Source organism: Aspergillus ochraceoroseus (genome assembly GCF_002846915.1).
Source record: "Aspergillus ochraceoroseus IBT 24754 chromosome Unknown P175scaffold_1, whole genome shotgun sequence".
Taxonomy (NCBI): domain Eukaryota; kingdom Fungi; phylum Ascomycota; class Eurotiomycetes; order Eurotiales; family Aspergillaceae; genus Aspergillus; species Aspergillus ochraceoroseus.
The window spans coordinates 1215644-1233737 of record NW_024468476.1 but is presented as its reverse complement, the minus strand read 5'-3'; the positions used below and the strand labels follow the sequence as shown (position 1 = coordinate 1233737).

Here is an 18094-nt window from a genome sequence, read left to right as displayed (position 1 = left end):
GAATGAAATGTGGAGTGATTTGGAGATCTGGAGATATTGAAGCAACGGAGAAAAGCTTCGGGAGAAAACGGTCGGCAACGCGGTAGAGACCAAAAGCGCAGGAACTTTTCGCAGCGGAATGGAAAGCACGCTCTAACCAACTATTGAACACCATCATCATCTTTCTTTTCCCCTTTCCCTCTGGTTTAGATATCTCGTCTGTCCCCGAGAATTACCACCATGGACGCAATTCAGAAGACCATCGTCGATCCCCTCCAACCTTTCCTCCGTCCCATCGTTTCGTCGGTGCCACAGCCTGTCCACGATGCTATTATCTCTCTCATCGGATCAAGCTGCCACAACACACTCCTGCTGAACTTGGATCTTGCCCAGGACTCGGCTTGCACATCTCTCGCAATTTCCAAGGCTCTGGGTATTGCGATTGTCGGCGCTAGCGGGATTGTGAAGGTGCCCCAGATTCTCAAGCTCATCCGTTCCGGATCCTCGGCCGGGGTGTCCTTCGTGTCGTACGCCCTCGAAACCGCCAGTCTGCTCATTACCCTTTCCTACGGTGTCCGGAACCAGTTTCCGTTCAGCACTTACGGTGAATCTGCTTTCATTGCGGCGCAGGATGTGTTGGTTGGAGTGTTGGTCTTGACGTATGCCGGCAAGTCTGCAGCTGCGGCTGCCTTCCTGGCAGTTGTGGCAGCCAGTGTGTATGCGTTGTTGGTCGATACTACTCTTATTGATGCACAATCCATGGCGTACCTCCAGGCCGGCGCAGGAGCTTTGGGTGTCGCTAGCAAGGTGCCTCAGATTCTCACTATTTGGCAAGTAGGAGGTACTGGGCAGTTAAGTGCTTTTGCGGTATATGCAACCACCGATCAGTGGAGGGAGAGTCAAATGCTAACTAAATCGCGATAGGTGTTCAACTATCTCGCAGGCTCCCTGACTCGCATATTCACGACCCTCCAGGAAGTCGACGACAAGCTCATCCTGTACGGATTCCTTGCGGGATTTACTCTGAACCTGGTCCTTGCGGCGCAGATGCTGTACTACTGGAATAGCCCATCGCAGCCCAAGAAAGCGGTTCAGACGCCCAAGTTCAAGTACGCTGTTTCGGCGCCTGAGGCAACTCCGGTTGCTCGCAGCTCGGGGGCGTCGCCTAAGCCGTCTGGAAGGACTCCTACCACCCGACGACGCGGTTAGACTAGTTGAAATACGGGTTTCTTCTTCTTCTTCTTCTTCTTTTCTTCCATTACTATGTCACAGTTTAATTGATTATAAGTGAATACATTACCTTGGTCGCATCTGTACCACTGAGACATCCAATGTATAAGTAATAACATCAGCGCTGCCCCGGCGGCACACCCGTAGTCATATACCGTAGAATCTCCTCCAAGGGCACCAAGGGCGCAACCATCCTCTCATGCAGCGAACCCGCCGTCGCAGCCGCAATATCATATTCCAACCCACTCCCACTCGCACTCTTCCTCACCCCAACAACCTCCATCTCCCCGTCCTCGTCCCCGTCCTCGTCCTCGTCCTCGTCCTCTTCCTCCTCCTCCTCGTCACTACTCTCATCATCCTCCAACCCCCTCCGCAGCCCCAACTCCCCCGCAACAACCTGCACGCCCCTCTCGCGCTCCTCCAAAGTGAAATCCCCGCCCCAGTTCCGCCGCCTCGCCTCGTGGTTCGCCTCCACAGGCGCCCACCGCCACAACGCGGCCAACTCGTTCTCACCCAGCTGCTGCTGCGCCTTCCTGCGCTCCTCGGTCTCGCTGGCGTCGGCGCGGCGGCCGCGCGACACCCAGTCCTCGACGCGCGGGTCCAGCTTCGTGCGGAGGAGTTGCTCCAGGGTGCTGGTGCTGGTGCTGGTGCTGGTGCTGGTGCTGGTGCTGGATTGCGTGCGCGACGGGAACTCGGGCGCCGGGTACGCGACCACGGAGCACAGCGTGGCTTGGTTCTCGGAGAGGTGCTCGGATATGCTGAGGAGGTTGTTGGATATGATGCTTGTTTGGGATTGGAGGGAGGTCCTTTTTTTTTGGCGTTGATTAGTGTTAGTATTAGTAGTATTAAATAATAATAATAATAGGAGAAAAATGGGGGGGGGATACCACGATGGTAACGGGTCGCTTTGGTTTAGGCTTGTGATTAGAGATCCCAGGGAACGCGTGAGCTGGACGAGTCGGTGGCGGGATTGGTCGAGGGTTTTGATTTGGTCTTGGGATAGGGCGGACATTCTTTCTGTCTTTTTTTTTTTTTTTTTCTGGTTTGATTGTTTCGATTGCTCTTCTTAGGTGGGATGGGTTTGGTTCTTTTGTGGTGTTGTCAAGTGTTTGGAAGAAAAGAAGTGGGCGAATACTCTACCTACCTAGGTAGGTATCCGGTTCACCATCTGGTATCCGCTGATAGGCCGGTCCGTGACCAAAATAGCACCTCAAGAATAGTTACCTAGGTCCTAGGTACGGAGTAGAATAGAATAGAATAGAATTGTAGGATTGCGTCGTCGCCTATTAATAGTAGTAGTATCGCCCCGCATTGGTCGTTCAGTCTGGTCTGAAACGAGTCAGCGCGTATTTACCAGTAGTTAGTTAACTAGCGGACTACCCAGCGCCGGATATCATACATATATAGGCATCCCTGCCTCGATTCTGAATGTCTACTCTTCCTCGTTTCTTGCCGTGTTTGCTGGTTTTTCTACGATTAACTTCAGACAACTCACATACAATGCAATGCAACAGGATGGGTATGTATGTATGGTCATGACAGGTCGACTAACTTGAAGATCAAAGACAGGTGTGGTATGATGGGATGGGATGGGATGGAACAGGCTAATCTGTATAGATGTTACAGAACAACATCGGTTGTTAGTCAACCTGCTTCATCTTCCCATTATTCGGGTGCTGCTGCTCTGCAGGCGGCGGTACATCATCCGTCGGATGCGTCTGAGACGCTTTCTCTTCCGGTGACTGCGACATAACCACCGGCTCCATGACTTTGGCGTATCCCACCTCCTGCGGCCGGCCGTCGGCGTCGACAAAGACAACCCCGTTCATGGGTTCGGGATAATACACTGCAGGGCCATACATACCCTGCGCCTGCGCTGGGTATTCAGTGGCCCATTGAGGGGCGCCGCTGCCCGGGTGGTTCCAGCCTGCATGGAGATGCCCGGGCTGTCGCATCTTGCGGATCTTCTTGCGGCGTGCGCGGATGAAGAAGAAGCATGAGATCGCGAGAACGCAGAGCAGAACCACAAAGCCTAGGATTGGGAGTGCTATGATCAGGGCGAGTTTCGCCGAGCCTAACCCTCCCTTCGCAGTAGGGGAGGTGAGGTTGACGGTGGAAGAAGGGAGCATCGACTCGGAAAAGATGCGAGTCGGGGTAATTGGGAAATCTTCCCCCGTTGGGGTGCTAAAATGGCAGTTATAGCGAAGGGCTTCGAGGACTGGAGTTGAAATGTCAACACACACACACACACACACACACACACACACACATAAGGAAAGAGGAGAACGCACAGTTCGACAGATATACTTGACTATTCGACTGACCATACGTTTGGTTATAGCACGCCTCACATTTCGTGATTGCATTATCCGCAAAGGACGTGGTGCCACACCAGGTGTCGAAGTTGTCACCTGAAGGGTTCGTCAGGTCATACTCCAACGCGGTGATCACGTCGTTGCAAGCGACCGGACAAGGACTGGAGACATTTCCGACTTTCTCGGGGTAGCCATAAACACAGGACGAAAATCCGTATCGAAGGTTGTCTGCCCATTCACACAGTTAGTCCACTTGGGTCCCGGATCCCACGGCGAAAACGAAGGAACGGAAACATACACAGAGCCCATTCAAGATCCGATTCATCGCTGGCGCTATCGACGTACGTGCTGTTCAATTCGCATGAAATGCACGACTGGAACTTTCGCCCGACTGCGGTTTCACGAAACTGGTAGTCCTCACATACAATCTCGGAAGGCGCCGTGTCATTCGATGGGCTACACAGAGACGCACATGGCGAACCTGATGCCGTGCGCAGTCCCAGAGCAACCTGAGAACACTGAGTGAGAAGAACTAGCACGGCGGCCCATCTCAACGAGGATCTCAGTCCCTGGTCCAAAGCACAGACCATCTTGATCCTGTCTCGCAAAGAGAAAGAGAGAGAGAGAGAGAGAGAAGCAAAAGGAAACGACAGAATAGCGAAGGAAGCCAGCAATCGCCCCGGTTGCTTCTACGACAGCAGCAACAATAAGAAAGCCAGACGGCGTATGATGATCATCGGCCGTTGGGGCATCGAAGTCGTCCCCGTAAACGCTTTCTCTACAGGTGGCAGAAAGAACGAGAGCAGTAAAAGACGCAGCCAAGTATATAAGTAGGTGGTAGGTAAAGCAATAACTGATCGTGGAAGATGGAGAGAGAAACCACGAGTAGAAATAGCAGGCGAGTTCTCACAATAAGCAACGGTCGGAGGACATCTCGACTTTCCCCCCCCTCTCCTCCCCCGGGGACTGAAATATGGAATTGATAAACGCCGCCGGTGGTGCGATCACTGGCAAGAAAGAAACGGTATCCCCAAACCCAGACCAGTCACCAAGCTCTGGACTCTCTATGGATAGTGATGGGATGTGATCAAGCATGGACGAACAGATGGGGGGCAGTTGTAGTGGAGAGAATGTTTCCTTTGTCCCCCCTGCCAATGGTCTTAATTAACTGCTGGTTATTCGGCACAGTGAGAGGAGGGGGAAAGGCAACAAGTGTGGATGCGGATTCTGTGTGATGGAGGAGAGTAGCGCATTGTGATTGTGACGAGTAGTGCAGCTGGTCGCACACAGATTGAAGCTTGTCATTCGCTGCCCGTAGACGCTTCTTTAGTGCGTCTGGCACCTGGATGCTTCTATTGGAGGAGGAGAAGATTCCCAGGCGCCGTAGTTGGTGATGGTGTCCGCGAGAATTTCCCTGTTGGGCAAGTTGAAGTTGGAGATAGCTGGGAGAGAAGTATTGTTGTGGCTAGCCATACCATCCCTATATTAATTGGCGCAAGAGAGCGGCATATAGCAGGGATAATTATATGCATCAATTATGTTCAATATCCGGACTCCACAGCACAAGTATCCGTACTTTTATACAAAAAAGAGGTCATGGAGGACCAACATGCCGCCGCCCAACCCAGGTATAAACGCCACTATGCAGTTGTATCTTTCGCTGGTGGCTCAAAAGTAACAAATAAAAGAAGAGAGACAGCACAAAACAAGACCCTGTCTTTCAAGCATCAGGGTAGTTTCATCCTTACTCAGTACATTGTCAAAAGGAAAAGGAGAGCAAAAGGGAGGAGACTCTTCTGTCCATTCATCCAAAGCTCAAAAAGAAAAAAAAAAAAAAGTAAATATCCTCAGCAAACAAAGGAATGAAGAAAAAAAAAAAAGAAAAAGAAAAAAAAGTCCCTGGATCCAATCATCGTAAACTATCCATACAGTTCGTCGTACGAAGGGACCAGTTCCTGCTGTGTCGTGAGCCGCGCAGGGTTTGCCCGTCGGGGAGTCTTTTTCTCGTGGTGTGGTGGAGTATGTCGTGCAAGTCGAGGGTCCTCGGATGAGGCTGATGGCACAGATGAACTGAAACTGGTTCGTTTGGAGCTCGCTGTACCTGGTATGGAGGAGGAGGTTGGGTCTGTGGCCGTGCTATGGCCACTCAGCCGTCGCATTCGCGAGGTGACGGATAGTGGAGGGGATTTGGAGGGCCGGGAGAAGTCTGGCGCATCTTCTCGCCCTTTCAGACATCCCAATGCGGAAACAGAATCGCACTCGGCTTCGTCCGCAGAGCTATCGTTGAAGCGTTCCTCCTCCCAGGCCTGCGGCAATGTAATGTTCGGACGTCGCGCGAGCTGCGGTGGCGGGGGCTCGGGCGAGCTGGGTGCTGTCTTTGACCGGCTGCGAACTCGCGCATCGTAGTATCCCGTGGGTATCGTGAGTGATGAATCCACCGATCCCTTCCGGGGTGGCTGCTCTGGGCCATCGGGACTCGGGGCTGTGTGGTGGTCAGAGCAGTCGCCAGAGCTGTGCTTTCGTCCATAGGCGTGGCCGTCGTGATCGGACGACTGCGCAGACGTGGGACTGACTCTCTCGGAGATCCGGTCATACTGACTCCAGGAGCCTGCATTGGGGTAGGAAATAGACACATCTCCCCAGCGAGAGTCGAGCTCGGAGGAAAGCTTCCGTTTCCCCCGCAACTTGTGAATGATAGCGGTCATGATCTCGAGGGGACTCTTCATATAGCCAAAAGGAAGACCTGTGAACGGTCAACATGAATGCGCAATCGATTTAACCCCAGAATGAAAGACAAGGCAGGCTAAAGCAAAGCCCAGAGAGGAGGAATAGAGGCAAGGGAAGGAGGAAAAGCAATCAGTACCTTCTTCACCCCGATCAAACAGTTATGTACAATTCCACTGTCCCTGCTGTCACCAAACCCCTCCCGCGCACACACACACACACACGCGCGCGCCGACTCCAAACGAGGGCTCTGAGGGGAGGGAGGGGGCAGTCAAAACGAAAGAGCAAGTGATAGCCGAAAAACCAACGTACAGCATGGGATACAGTTCGATCAGGGCATAATTTAGAGACAACAGCCCACATCCGTCAAGTAGCAACTGTACATCACTGGGGAGATCTCCGCGAGAAAGAGCTCGATCAGGCAGAGCGACGGGCATTCTAGGGATCGATGACTGGAAGGACGAAGACAGTATTAAGGACCCGACAGTTTGGTTCTCTACTCCCTTTTGCCCTTTTCTCCGTCAAATAGGACCGGAGGAGAACAGAGCAGCAACAACACAACACCACTTGGAGGCCAGGGCTAGATTGTCGTAACCGATTCGCTTTTGGGCACGGCGGCGGGTTTTGCACTACAGAGTCCACATCGAGCGGTAAGACATGATCATCCCATTGCATAGGGACAGGGGAGCAAGAGAGACTTGAACCGGACAGGACAAGGCAGATATTTTGCTCCCGTGTCCGATCCTAGTTCACTGAAGGAGGGGGCATGATGACCATCCTGGAAGTTCGATCCGGCCGAAGCTTGGAAGCCATTACTCCGAAGACAGCAGGTCTAATCACAATCGTGGAGAGGAGGCCACCATGGTCTCAAATCCTAGACAACTATCCCTGCGATGCAACCTGGCGAGCAAGCAGACGGAGAGGGGGGGGAGGCTATCTAGGACTGAAGCCCAAGTGCCACTGAGGACAACAACACTTGAGCTGCAGTTGGTTCAATCTGGAGAATAAGCAGCGGGTTGATCATCGCGGTTGGGCCCGAGCCAAACAGCGCATTTCCCTACGCGCCGTGATCCATCCTGTGATACTGACTTAGGGCTCGGAGAAGAAGTGTCTAAATCCTCCAATGTTGTCCCTCAATATTTCCCATTCTCTGGTTTTAAATCTAATTAATAAATTGCGAATAAGCTAGGTATCAGTGAGTGATTCTTACCACTCCATGTACATAATCACCATCTGCAAGTATTCCAAATACTTTGCCAGGTTTCCAATCCCAGTCCAGGTAGAACAGACTGAGAAAAGTACTCAGCCTCTAGTACTCCGTACAATCCCTACTCCCTCGGATTCCAAATAACTAAAAAATGCTTCTGCTTACCAAGTTTTGCCGAAGGAGGGGCAGTGGCTGAATTAGGGCCGCCATGGCGTAGTGAATCGCCTACGGAGTACGGAGTACTTACGGAGTACATACTCTGCTGTCAGGATTATGTACGACTAATGCATTCCCTAGGTAAATAAGGCCTAGATATGCAGAGTCCTTTTTGACTCCTTCAAGAGACTAGTGAAGCAGGGTGTGATTCTTGTACGGAGTACTCCTCTTTTCCTCGGATATTATTTTAAGATCTTACGGTAATTACCCGACTTTTTCTATCTGGATCGGGATCCTGTATATATATATATATATATATATATTGGATGTGTTTAAGAAATGTCATCAACATAATGCATTATCATTATTACTTCCTTACGCCATCATACGAATCCATAATAAGCAACCCCAGATCCATCCCGAGAATAAATACCGAGTAAACCCACCTGAGAAACCCTGAGAAACGCCAACGACATTTATAGACGCTAACCAAACCAAAACAAAGTGAAAGCCTCCTTTCTGTTCTCTATTAGAAGTTCGTAACGAGTCTCGATAAAACCGGTTTCGGTCGTTGAGGGCCTCGTCTTTCTTCCTGGGGAGCAGTAGCAGCAGTAGATAATCGACGTGTATCGGCACGAGTATTCGCGTCCAATGTCGACGATAATGGCCAATCTCCTACCGAATAAGCCGTGGAAAGCATCGATTCCCGCTGCTGCTGCTGCTGCTGCTGATGATGATACCAAGCCAAACCCCCCGGGCCCTCACTACTCGGAATCGAGATCGACAACCCCCCGTTATTCGCATTGCTGGACTTTGGCAGGTCGAACGCGGCCGAGGTCCGCGAGATATTCGAGTACCGCGATGGATCGTACCGCGGATGAAGCGATTGGTAGGCTGGTGGTGGTGCTTCAAGCGTGGCCGATCTAGATCTTCTCGATGGGTTGCTAGGGTCGCGTGCGTATTGCGGTTGTTGGAGGAGTCCTGGACCCGGACCCGGGGCTAGGGCTGGCGGCATCCTCCCCAGATCAAGGCAGTGATCTTCTGGCGTGACGGAGCGGGATTTGGAGTAGCTTGTTGCGAGTTGGTAGTCGAGGAGACGTTCTTCGCATTGGCGGATACGATCCCATTTGCGCTTTTTGTAGAGGATGAAGATGACGGTTGCAGCGACTGAATTGTTAGGTTTTTTTTTTTTTCTTTTTCTTTTTCTCTTTTGATCGATTAGAGAGACATACTGCAAATAGCACAGACCCCTCCTACAACAACTCCGATAATAATCGTGGTGGTTTTGTTGCTGTTGTTGTTGGAGTCGTCGTCGCCCTGGTCTGTCTGGGAGGAATATGAATCCGCCATGTTGGTTGGCGGCCTCTCCTCAGCACAGGAGGGACAAGCAAGAAATAGATATCTTTAGATAACCCAAGTAAAGAAAAAGATCTAGAAGCAGATATATAGGCAATAACACCCCCGCTCTGAATGAAAACACATGGGGGGGGAAAATCCCGAACGGACCCTTTCTGAGTTGAGGCTATTTTAATGGCCCGCGCCGCCAGAGGATTGGACCGAGTGAATTCTGAAACGACCCAGAGATCCCAAAAATAGCCCAGGCCATCTTTGGATCTCTATCATAGCGTGCTAGAGCTGGCTGGTCGGCAGGATTCATTGGCTGTCGAGGCTCAATGCGTGCTTGGGCGCTAAGATAGTCTCAATCCTGGCGGGCGCTTGGACGATATAACGAGTCAAACGATGACAAGATTCTGCTGAAGGATCGGTTCTTGCAGAATGAGAACTTAAAATAGCTGATGAGAAAAGCTAGACTCTACAGCTTGGACCGCGGATACTTTGGTCTGTGATATTGTCTTGTAGTAGCCCTACATAGCAATCCGGGGATATATCAGATAGAGATACCATACCATGTACATGGGAGATAATTTAAATACATACCAGAGAAAGAAAGTAAAGATCATTTAATCATTGTATGTATCATTCCCATCATTATAGATCATATATAAGTCAGTCATTCATTCATGATTATAGAACCACAAAAGTAAACCTCCAACGCCCATGCCAAAAAGCCGTGCCAAAAACCATCCAGTAAAGCAACGCTTCCTCTAAGAAGCCAGAAAAAAAAAAAAAAAAAAAAGAAGAAGAAAAAAATCATCCATAAATATCCTCTGCATCAGGAACCATCACGGTGGTCAACCGTCTGGCCGCCCGACTGCGTCTCGTTCTCGAAGCACTGTTATAATCCCTCCGCGGACTCAAGAAACTCATGCGTCGACTGGCAGACTCCGAGCCCGCATCTCGACACTCCCCACCGCATGGCTCGCGGTAACCATGGCGCTCATGTTCATGCTCGTCCCCATCCTCATCTCCTTGGTAAATCTCATCCCCGGAGCAGTGGGATCGCGGCGCCACCATCGTAAACTCCTCCAGGTATCGTCCCCGCGCCGGAACCGTAGGAATATACTGGTATCGCGGGGCCGGACGGGTCTGGGACGCAGCCTTCTTGGCAACGATAGTCGGGTAGTCCTGGTGAATAGGCTTGTAGACGAATTCTGCCCGGCCGGCTCTGGCGTCGCTGGTAGACTGCGGCGAAGGACTTTGGTCGGTGGGGGGGGCAGCAGGGTGATGATGATGATGATGATGATGATGATGATGATGATGATGATGATGAGGATGAGGTCGGGACTTGAGACGGACGGAGAGACGCCGCGGGTTGAGGGTGAATGAGCTGGGGGGTTGATGTGATGGGGGGCGTGAAGACCCGGTTAGAGGAGTGATGTCGTCGTCGTCGTCGTCGTCTAGAAGGCATGGGGGTTGGTTGCAGGATTCGTCTGGGGAATCTGCCCATCGTTCATGGAGAGATTTGAAGGTATTTTGTTTGCGGAATTGATGGAGGGAGGTGATGTTTGCCATGGTAGCGTAAATTATATATATATCTGTATACGTATGTACGTATGTACGTATATGGGTGTACGTATATAGGTGTATGTAAAGCAACCAACATAAAGAATAAGCCTTTCTTCCAAAAGCCAAGCTCTTAGATCAAAGACAAGAACGAGGATAGAGGATAGAGGATAATAAATACTCCAACTCCAACTCCCAGGTACATTTGCATATCTGCATTTGCTTTGCATTTAGCGCTTGTCCAACAGGGAGGTTCTAAAATTGACCCTCCCCCTCTCCCTCCCTTTGGTCGGTTTCATCTTTTAGTTACACGATGGAACAACAAGGTGCAGAAGGCCATTCTAACTATCCTATCCAATTAGGCTGACCAAGCCCCTAGTCCAGATGGTCCGAACTCCGACAGAAAGGCGAAGAATACGCGCCAGACAACGGGCAGGTGCATTAGGTCTGGAGGATCCGGACCTCGTAGGCGAAATTGTTTCTATATTAAGCTCGCAATAAGATACTATTCGGGAATTAACTAGTCTATGTACTCTGGAATGAAGACAAATTTAGAATCCCCCGCTACTTAGTACCTTGTACAGAGTTAGCTTCGGGATTAGGGCAAGTCACGTACCTTTTATCGCCTGCAGAAACGTCAGTAACTAACAACTCAACCCCTCCTTGACGTCGCTATAATTAGGATTAATTATATCGTCTGCACTTTCCGGGTTACGGACATTGCTATTCTTATTGCTATCCTGATGGTCTTGTGTCGACCCGCATTTAGCTCCGGCTTTTGGAAAGCCTGGCGGTTGCGTACACAGACCGTATTTTGGCACCTCGAATCCAAGTAGTCTAATAGGCTCTCAAGTTCCTACCCTAGAGTCTATCTATTCTCAAATGGAAACCCCCAGCATCTATGTGGACATGTACCCATGATGAACCCTGGCGGTTAGTCAAAAAAACAACCCCTCCCGCCCCCAAAGACCGCCCGTGGTGTGTATCCAGCAAGCATGGATTGGATTGGATTCAACAACACCGCCATACAGACCTCCATGACGGTCAAGAGTACCCAGCACCATCCGCAATCCATGTCCAGACAAGGGAAATCTCAAACAGCAAATCACATGTACCGAGGGATTCCAGACCCCGAACCCCGTCCCCGTCCGACTACCCCCTTCCTCAACGCCAAACTCCCATATCGGTGACCCCGTCCCAAGGGTATCAATTATAGAAACAAACAGTTCGTGTATCATATAACATGCCTCATGAATCATATCATAGGACTTAAGAAGCGCCAACACCCCATGTCTCATAGAATGGTTCGTCTCCAAGCAAAGATCAAAAGCCAGAGAGAGCAACCCAGAAAATCAAGAATGGTCATCCTACACTCGGTTGCAAAAGTTTAATTATACACCCCAGGAGAGGTAAGCTCAGAAACAGCGGGGGCTGTCGCAGATTTCGCCGGTGTCATTCGAAGCAAGAATCGGGGTGGAGACGTCGACCTCAGGGGTAACGACGTACGTCTCCCCGGCGACGGAGAGTGCGAAGCACGGACAGACGGACGAGGAGTTGGAGATGGCGAGGATGCTGACGAGGATGACACTGTGGAAGACTGTGGGCTGCATTCTGGGTCGGGTGAGAAGAAAGGTTGTGCGGGGGTAGACGAAAGAATATTAGCCAGGCTCTCCATAGCGAGGGATTTCTCCGAGGATAGCGGTTCTGTCTCTCCTTCGCTTCCAGACAGAGGCGCTGACTGTCCGTCGTCCTCCAAACTGCTGCTCTGATAACGAACCGGACTCCAATCTAGACCCTCAATCCCCACAAGGCTAGCCTTTGTAGTGTTCGTTGACTCAAAACTATGAGAGAGGGATCTCCCTACTTTTACCGCGCTTGGGCGACCGGATTTACTCCTGGCACGCCGTCGCCTTTCGACTTCATGACTATAGGAGCTCCTCCGCCTGCGCCCGCGGCCTCCACTACTGTCCAGCGACGGGATCGAATGGTGTATAAAGGCGCTTGACATGAGGTCCACTTGAGTGTGACAGAAGGCCACCCGTGCCCGCATTTTTTGAATCGCCGAATCCAAGGCCAACTCAATAGCACAGTGGTTTCTGATGCGCGCAAGCTTCGGCCATGTCGCTCGTTCTCCGCTGAGACATGCTTTGAGCATAAAGTCGGTCGTCGGATTCTTCAAAATGCGCGGGAAATGCGTATACAGGATCTCTGGGTAAATATTAATATCTCCGGAATACTTTTGGTTCATGATCGAGATCGCCTTGGTCAATGAAGTGGGAAACATGCCGAGCTCTGTGAGCACGGCCATCCGGTGCAAGATTTCATCTTTCGCCAGACGCGTGACGGTATAGAACAATCGGGAGGTGGATGAAGTCGGCGTAGCCACGCTCTTCGGTTCCTCATCCTTAGGGAGGAACGGGACAACATGTGGGTTCACTTGGGAGACAATAAAATGGTTGACGTTGAACATTTCCGCGAGTCGATTCATTGGAAGGTCTCCGTCTACAGAGCCATCAATGTATTGTTTGTGGAGGTCATTCCACGGAACCGGATCTCCTGTCAGGGGATCTTTCGCCATGAGAGTGAATGGAGAGAATACAATCGGGACAGAGCACGAGACGGCGCTGCTGAGGTCAGCGTCAACCAGATACACATCAGGGAGAATAAATGCTTACACAGCAGACCAAATCAGGACGTTCGGGGCGGTAATATAGTTCAAGAGGCGAGGGAGTTCGTATACCCCAGCGCTAGAGACACAGATGTTGAGGATCCTCCGGGTCCGGTTATACGCCTCCTGGAAGGTTATATCTCCCAGCCAACTCCGCATCACTTTGGCCAGATTGGAAATATCCAAGAAGGCACCGTATTTGAGGAAGCGAGCTGTCTTTTGCAAGATATTCTCCGCCCGATCCTGCTCATCAAACACAGAAAAGTTGCCGTAAGGGAACGACGCCAAAAGTGCAGGGAGTTCGTCCTCGGTGCGAGTGCAAAACACAGCACAAACAATACTACCTGCCGAAGCTCCGGAGATAATGCGAGGAAGCAGTTTCGACATCCAAAGCGCCTTCAAAACACCAATATGGTTCATGCCAAAAGTCGCCCCACCCGAGAAGAGAAGGGCGCTGCGTCCAAAGGCCTGTCTTGCCGCCAGCAATTGATCCAGAATGTATCTCGATTCCGCAGCATCACACCGATTGTCACCGGACAGTTCGACAAGCGATGAAATCGTATCAACAGCGGTCGTTATGTACCGGTCGACCAAATCCTTGGTGCCGAAATGGGTATGCTTGTAGAGAGAGGCGTTGCTCATGTTTCCTAGATCGCGACTCAAGGCCGTGCGAACGAGGTATAACATGCGGCTAACATCGCAACTAAGACGCGCTATTTCTAACTGCTTGAGACGTCCCTCCACCAGACGGGGGTTGTATTCGGAACACTCAAACGTTTCCTTCCACGTGTTGTTGTTCTCTAGCCTGTCTAACTCACAAGCGCATTCTTTCCATTCTTCGTAGGAAACAGCCTACGCAACAAAGAGATTCATATCAGCTTTTTCAGTCCAGGACCACAGAGCCACCCACTTAACTTACATTTCGCATTCTGAGATACAGCACTTGTCTACGATCCTCCGTGGTCGCGTGTATATCCCGCGGTTCCTCCTTGAGGTGGCCATCTTTGGAATACCATGCACTCCCCGCCCACGTTATGGAATCCCTGACAACAGAGGAAAACGAGGGCACAGAGATCAGTTTCAGGCGGGAACGACGGTCATGGACAAGGGAGTCTCGATGGGAAGAATGGTTGGCTGGGAGTTTAGGTTTGCCATGCCATGTCGGCGAGATTAGAGGGGGATCGGGGAGAAGTGACATGGCAGATTGGAGAGCACAGTCAAGTCATCCGGTCAGAGTCGCAATTCAAGAAGAAAGAGGAGGGAAGTTGACCAAAAAATGTAGCATCTCCGATCGCGGCAGAGAATTGAATCATGTACAGGTTTGCAAGGATGGAAATTCCTGGGGGAGGATCACGGGGGAGCCTTCGACGTCACGGGCCTGGAAAATGGAAATCAAGGCTGAGAAGATCAACTGGAGGATTCACCAGGGTCGCCACAGAAAGTCAGTCAGCTGCCGTCAGTTAACTAACTAACTCATAGGTAGTTAACTAGTTAATGGATGCATGGATGACTGCTACATTTTGTGGGGTGGAAATTAAGCCCACACTTACCTTCCATACCTAGGTAACTACCTGGTACTCTCCGCTTCGATCGTGGCAAACCCTCTTTGTCTCCGTCCGCGTCAGACAAGTTCTTGATTTGGGTATTAGTCTACAGCAGGCTCAGCCTCTCCTCTAAATATTGAAATTCCCATCGAGTAATCCCAACATCACTTGGTTAAATATCTAATATCTAAATAGAAGGATAAAAACATAGTCTTGGACAAGGTCATGCGAGGAGGGAAATTTCACATGCGTGGGGAAGTTCATCCCCGGCCCAACACACACTCCCCCGCGAAACATGTCACAACGGATCTTCAGATTATGCCTTTGGATAGTATAGGAAAATAAAATAGTATCAAGAGCCCTGACACAGCCAAGCCCTTAAAGCCTCCCTGGCTTGCAACTCTACCCCATCTTCTCGCCAGAAATGGCCAGCACGTTCGATCTCCACTGAGTGAAATCGGGTATGGGGCACGCTCTTCAGTTCACCGGACCATTTGCGTAGCTTAGCTGCAGAGGTAAATGTATCTTCGTCCCCGTATATCGCTAGACTTCGATGTACGCATAGCTGGTAAGAAGGTTTCGGGCAGAGGAGTTGTCTCCTTCGACCAGGGGTTGTCTGCTCGACTTCAAGCGACAGGTTGGAGAATAAAGTGAGGAAAAAATTAACAGGAGGAAGGACAGGCGATATGAGGAGATATGAGATTGTGGTTGCGGACGACTGCAACGCGTCTTTTGTACGTTGGATACTCTCAGATGCATCCAGACCTGGCGATGGGTCGGAAGACGTTGGGATCTTCTCTGCGGTCCAAGCATGGACACTTTTCGCCATTTCAAATATTTTGGGAACTGAGGTGTTTGTTGTGCTTTCCAGGAAGATATCTGTCACTGTACTAACCGCCGGGAGATGCTGAGCGACAAGTGACCCGTAGGAGTAGCCACCCAGTACAATATGAATACCTTTGCTTTCTATAGTCTTCCCGTCTCCGGGTACAGATGTAAACCTCCTTTTCAAGATATTCAAATAAAGCAGCAGAAACCCATAGAAGGAGGCGTAGTCTCCCAATTCAGGTCTTGCTGTCCAACTAGTTCGACCCTCTGAACCCCCGGCTCCACTGGAATATATAGTAGTAGTTAGTGCGGTTCTACCATAATCATATAGCGAAATCCACTGAAGAAAGCGAGTGGACCGGGTTTATACCGGAAGTTAAATGTTCCCACGATATATCCAGCATCCAGCAGCTCTCCTCCGACAAAATTCACCACGGGATCATCATAGCAGCCTCCAAAGGGAGCATACGGATGCGCGACTATGGCACCTTGTACACGCCACTCAGATGCAGCATTTGGGCTTACAAGCTGTTTGGGGAGGTATATCCGACAATCCAGCTGTGAGCCGTCGTAGATAGAAGGAATGGTAAAGGAGTACAGATGTGAAGGTAGAAATGCCGGCATTACCACGTATCTTGGTTATGGGCTCTTATGTAATATCAGTTGATGGTGCTGTCCAGGTTGTATTATACAAGAGTCGTTGATATTAAAATGGTAACTGTGATTGAGATGGATGATTTGGTGGTGGGGTTGGGAGCTGATTGGCGCCACTCAGGTCTTTATTGTACTATACGATAAACAATACAACAACCCTCTGCTCAAAACTCGTAATACTTATCAGTGAAGAAATATAAACATTTACTTTCTATAGATCATTAACAACTTGTGGAATATTTTGGTATAAACCCCCCGATGTACATTGTCTCTTGTTGTCCACTGCTGCCTCAGGCACCATATCCCTACCACAGCAAGTTTTTGCGGCAGGAAAATAACCCCTCAGTTTGTCTTCATCGCTTTCACCAGGAGATCTAAAAATATGACTTGGAATCCCGTGTTGAGGATATATACTTTTCCATTTTCAGTGTATGTCGGGTCCTTCCAGTCATTCAGTCATGTTCAATCTAGGCGACCGAAAGAAAATCTACACAATCCAAGTCGGACCTAAAATATATAATTGTCGGATGACCCGTATTGAGTTATCCAACCACACCATTGCTAGAGCTACATATGAAGCTCACCAACCCCAAACCCTCAACAGGGGCAAAAAAGTAGAGAGAAATACAACATCCTCGGATTTATCCATGATTAACCGAGCCGGTCCCGAAAGTCCAGCAGCGACCCATTACACGGTATAAAAGTCGCTTCTCCTTGAAGGAAGAGAATTGAGCGATCTGCGGCTCAGTATACGGGTTGGAAGTGTAAGAGACAGTGTGTTACTTAGGTATCTTTTGATTACCAGACCTGAAGAAGTTCTGGGTGGTGGAATGGGAGGCCTCCGTGACTTTTAGATCTCTGACTACCTAGGTAGTTATTCAAGTCCATTCGTACAGAGTATCATAGTTAAAGATCATAATTTGGCAGCAGGATTTCATCACAAAAGCCCCTGTAGCGCAATGGTAGCGCGTAAGACTTCTACTAGCAATTCATCCGGTTGCTTAAGAGATCTTAAGGTTGCGGGTTCGACCCCCGCCAGGGGTTTCAGAATTACCTGGTTCTTTTTTTGCCGATATTTTTTCATTTAAACTTATTTTTAAATAATATCACTTCACTATTTTATCAAATGCCCAACTATCACAATTATTAGTTAATTCCCTACCTATACTTGTAGAATTCCTCTTAACCCTCTCTATTTTTACCTCACTCCGTCTCCGAATTTTGAGATGCTGATCCTCGTCTGGATGCCTGTGCTCCCGTCGTACGGCCATCACCATATATCCAACTAGGAACCATCTGGGCCCCGCACACGACGGTTTGAGAGCAGAGAGAGTCGTTTCCAGCACGGATGATCTTTTCACATTCGATGCCCTGGTGGGAAGCTGTTCTTTTCGGGTACTGGAGTGGGTCAATCGAATATTATTAGGTACCTAGCTGCAGATGTCAATTCGAGACAGGATTGGGAAGTAGATCATTGCGTCCTCACGTAGTAAATAGAGTCCCCCCTAGCATCAGCGCGCGATCGGGTCTCCTCCTGCAACGCCTGTGTTCGAACCGCACAGAGACAAATGAAGGAAAGAACCTCGACTATATATTGAAAAGATAAAATAGGAATATTAAAATTGCATCTATACATATGGATATCTCGAGAGAATGCTGTCGTTGAGAAAGCGCTCCTATATCTGTCAAGAGAAGATGCACGGCACAGTTTGCAGCTACATGTATGTAGCCCACAACATAAGATTGCACCGCGCAGGTATCATGGTATAGCATAGATGCTATACCAACTTTAACAGCAACATAGCGGTGCAGACAGGTATCCAGGGCTAGCCAAACAGTTGAATACCCTCCAAAACCCAGCTTGTTAACAATGCGATATCGCCCG

The 18094-nt window shown here is 49.9% G+C and overlaps 8 protein-coding genes and 1 non-coding gene across 9 annotated transcripts; 2 read left to right on the top strand and 7 right to left on the bottom strand.

Moving 5' to 3' along the window:
- The first annotated feature begins 140 nt into the window (after positions 1–140).
- On the top strand, positions 141–1305 carry P175DRAFT_0497182 (putative monosaccharide-P-dolichol utilization protein). The gene is made up of 2 exons (XM_040896222.1): positions 141–846; positions 904–1305. The coding sequence occupies exons 1-2, from the start codon at positions 220–222 to the stop codon at positions 1186–1188; spliced, it is 912 nt and encodes a 303-aa protein (XP_040755460.1). The 5' UTR covers positions 141–219; the 3' UTR covers positions 1189–1305.
- On the bottom strand, positions 1016–2454 carry med8 (RNA polymerase II mediator complex subunit MED8). The gene is made up of 3 exons (XM_040892532.1): positions 2097–2454; positions 1280–2015; positions 1016–1165 (listed from the first exon to the last, which is right to left on the bottom strand). Exons 1-2 carry the CDS (start codon positions 2219–2221, stop codon positions 1328–1330), a joined length of 813 nt encoding a protein of 270 aa, XP_040755459.1. The 5' UTR covers positions 2222–2454; the 3' UTR covers positions 1016–1165; positions 1280–1327.
- A 395-nt stretch (positions 2455–2849) lies between these two features.
- Positions 2850–4114, bottom strand: P175DRAFT_0505792 (uncharacterized protein; the record flags this gene model as incomplete). Its single annotated transcript, XM_040898137.1, has 4 exons — positions 2850–2951; positions 2979–3427; positions 3501–3752; positions 3823–4114. 4 exons carry the CDS (start codon positions 4112–4114, stop codon positions 2850–2852), a joined length of 1095 nt encoding a protein of 364 aa, XP_040755458.1.
- Positions 4115–5443: 1329 nt separating this feature from the next.
- On the bottom strand, positions 5444–6229 carry P175DRAFT_0489230 (uncharacterized protein; the record flags this gene model as incomplete). The annotated part of the gene is made up of 1 exon (XM_040895722.1): positions 5444–6229. The coding sequence occupies one exon, from the start codon at positions 6227–6229 to the stop codon at positions 5444–5446; it is 786 nt and encodes a 261-aa protein (XP_040755457.1).
- A 1747-nt stretch (positions 6230–7976) lies between these two features.
- Positions 7977–9062, bottom strand: P175DRAFT_0497179 (uncharacterized protein). The gene is made up of 2 exons (XM_040896221.1): positions 8844–9062; positions 7977–8778 (listed from the first exon to the last, which is right to left on the bottom strand). The coding sequence occupies exons 1-2, from the start codon at positions 8959–8961 to the stop codon at positions 8141–8143; spliced, it is 756 nt and encodes a 251-aa protein (XP_040755456.1). The 5' UTR covers positions 8962–9062; the 3' UTR covers positions 7977–8140.
- A 700-nt stretch (positions 9063–9762) lies between these two features.
- P175DRAFT_0553351 (uncharacterized protein) lies at positions 9763–10899 on the bottom strand (the record flags this gene model as incomplete). Its single annotated transcript, XM_040900482.1, has 1 exon — positions 9763–10899. The coding sequence occupies exon 1, from the start codon at positions 10522–10524 to the stop codon at positions 9763–9765; it is 762 nt and encodes a 253-aa protein (XP_040755455.1). The 5' UTR covers positions 10525–10899.
- A 755-nt stretch (positions 10900–11654) lies between these two features.
- P175DRAFT_0469683 (putative Patatin family phospholipase) lies at positions 11655–14683 on the bottom strand. The gene is made up of 3 exons (XM_040895013.1): positions 14103–14683; positions 13191–14035; positions 11655–13139 (listed from the first exon to the last, which is right to left on the bottom strand). Exons 1-3 carry the CDS (start codon positions 14379–14381, stop codon positions 11903–11905), a joined length of 2361 nt encoding a protein of 786 aa, XP_040755454.1. The 5' UTR covers positions 14382–14683; the 3' UTR covers positions 11655–11902.
- A 231-nt stretch (positions 14684–14914) lies between these two features.
- Positions 14915–16259, bottom strand: P175DRAFT_0469680 (uncharacterized protein). The gene is made up of 2 exons (XM_040895012.1): positions 15926–16259; positions 14915–15839 (listed from the first exon to the last, which is right to left on the bottom strand). Exons 1-2 carry the CDS (start codon positions 16177–16179, stop codon positions 15080–15082), a joined length of 1014 nt encoding a protein of 337 aa, XP_040755453.1. The 5' UTR covers positions 16180–16259; the 3' UTR covers positions 14915–15079.
- An 895-nt stretch (positions 16260–17154) lies between these two features.
- On the top strand, positions 17155–17253 carry P175DRAFT_0t19. Its single transcript has one exon. It is a non-coding gene; the product is annotated as a tRNA-Arg (tRNA).
- Positions 17254–18094: the final 841 nt, after the last annotated feature.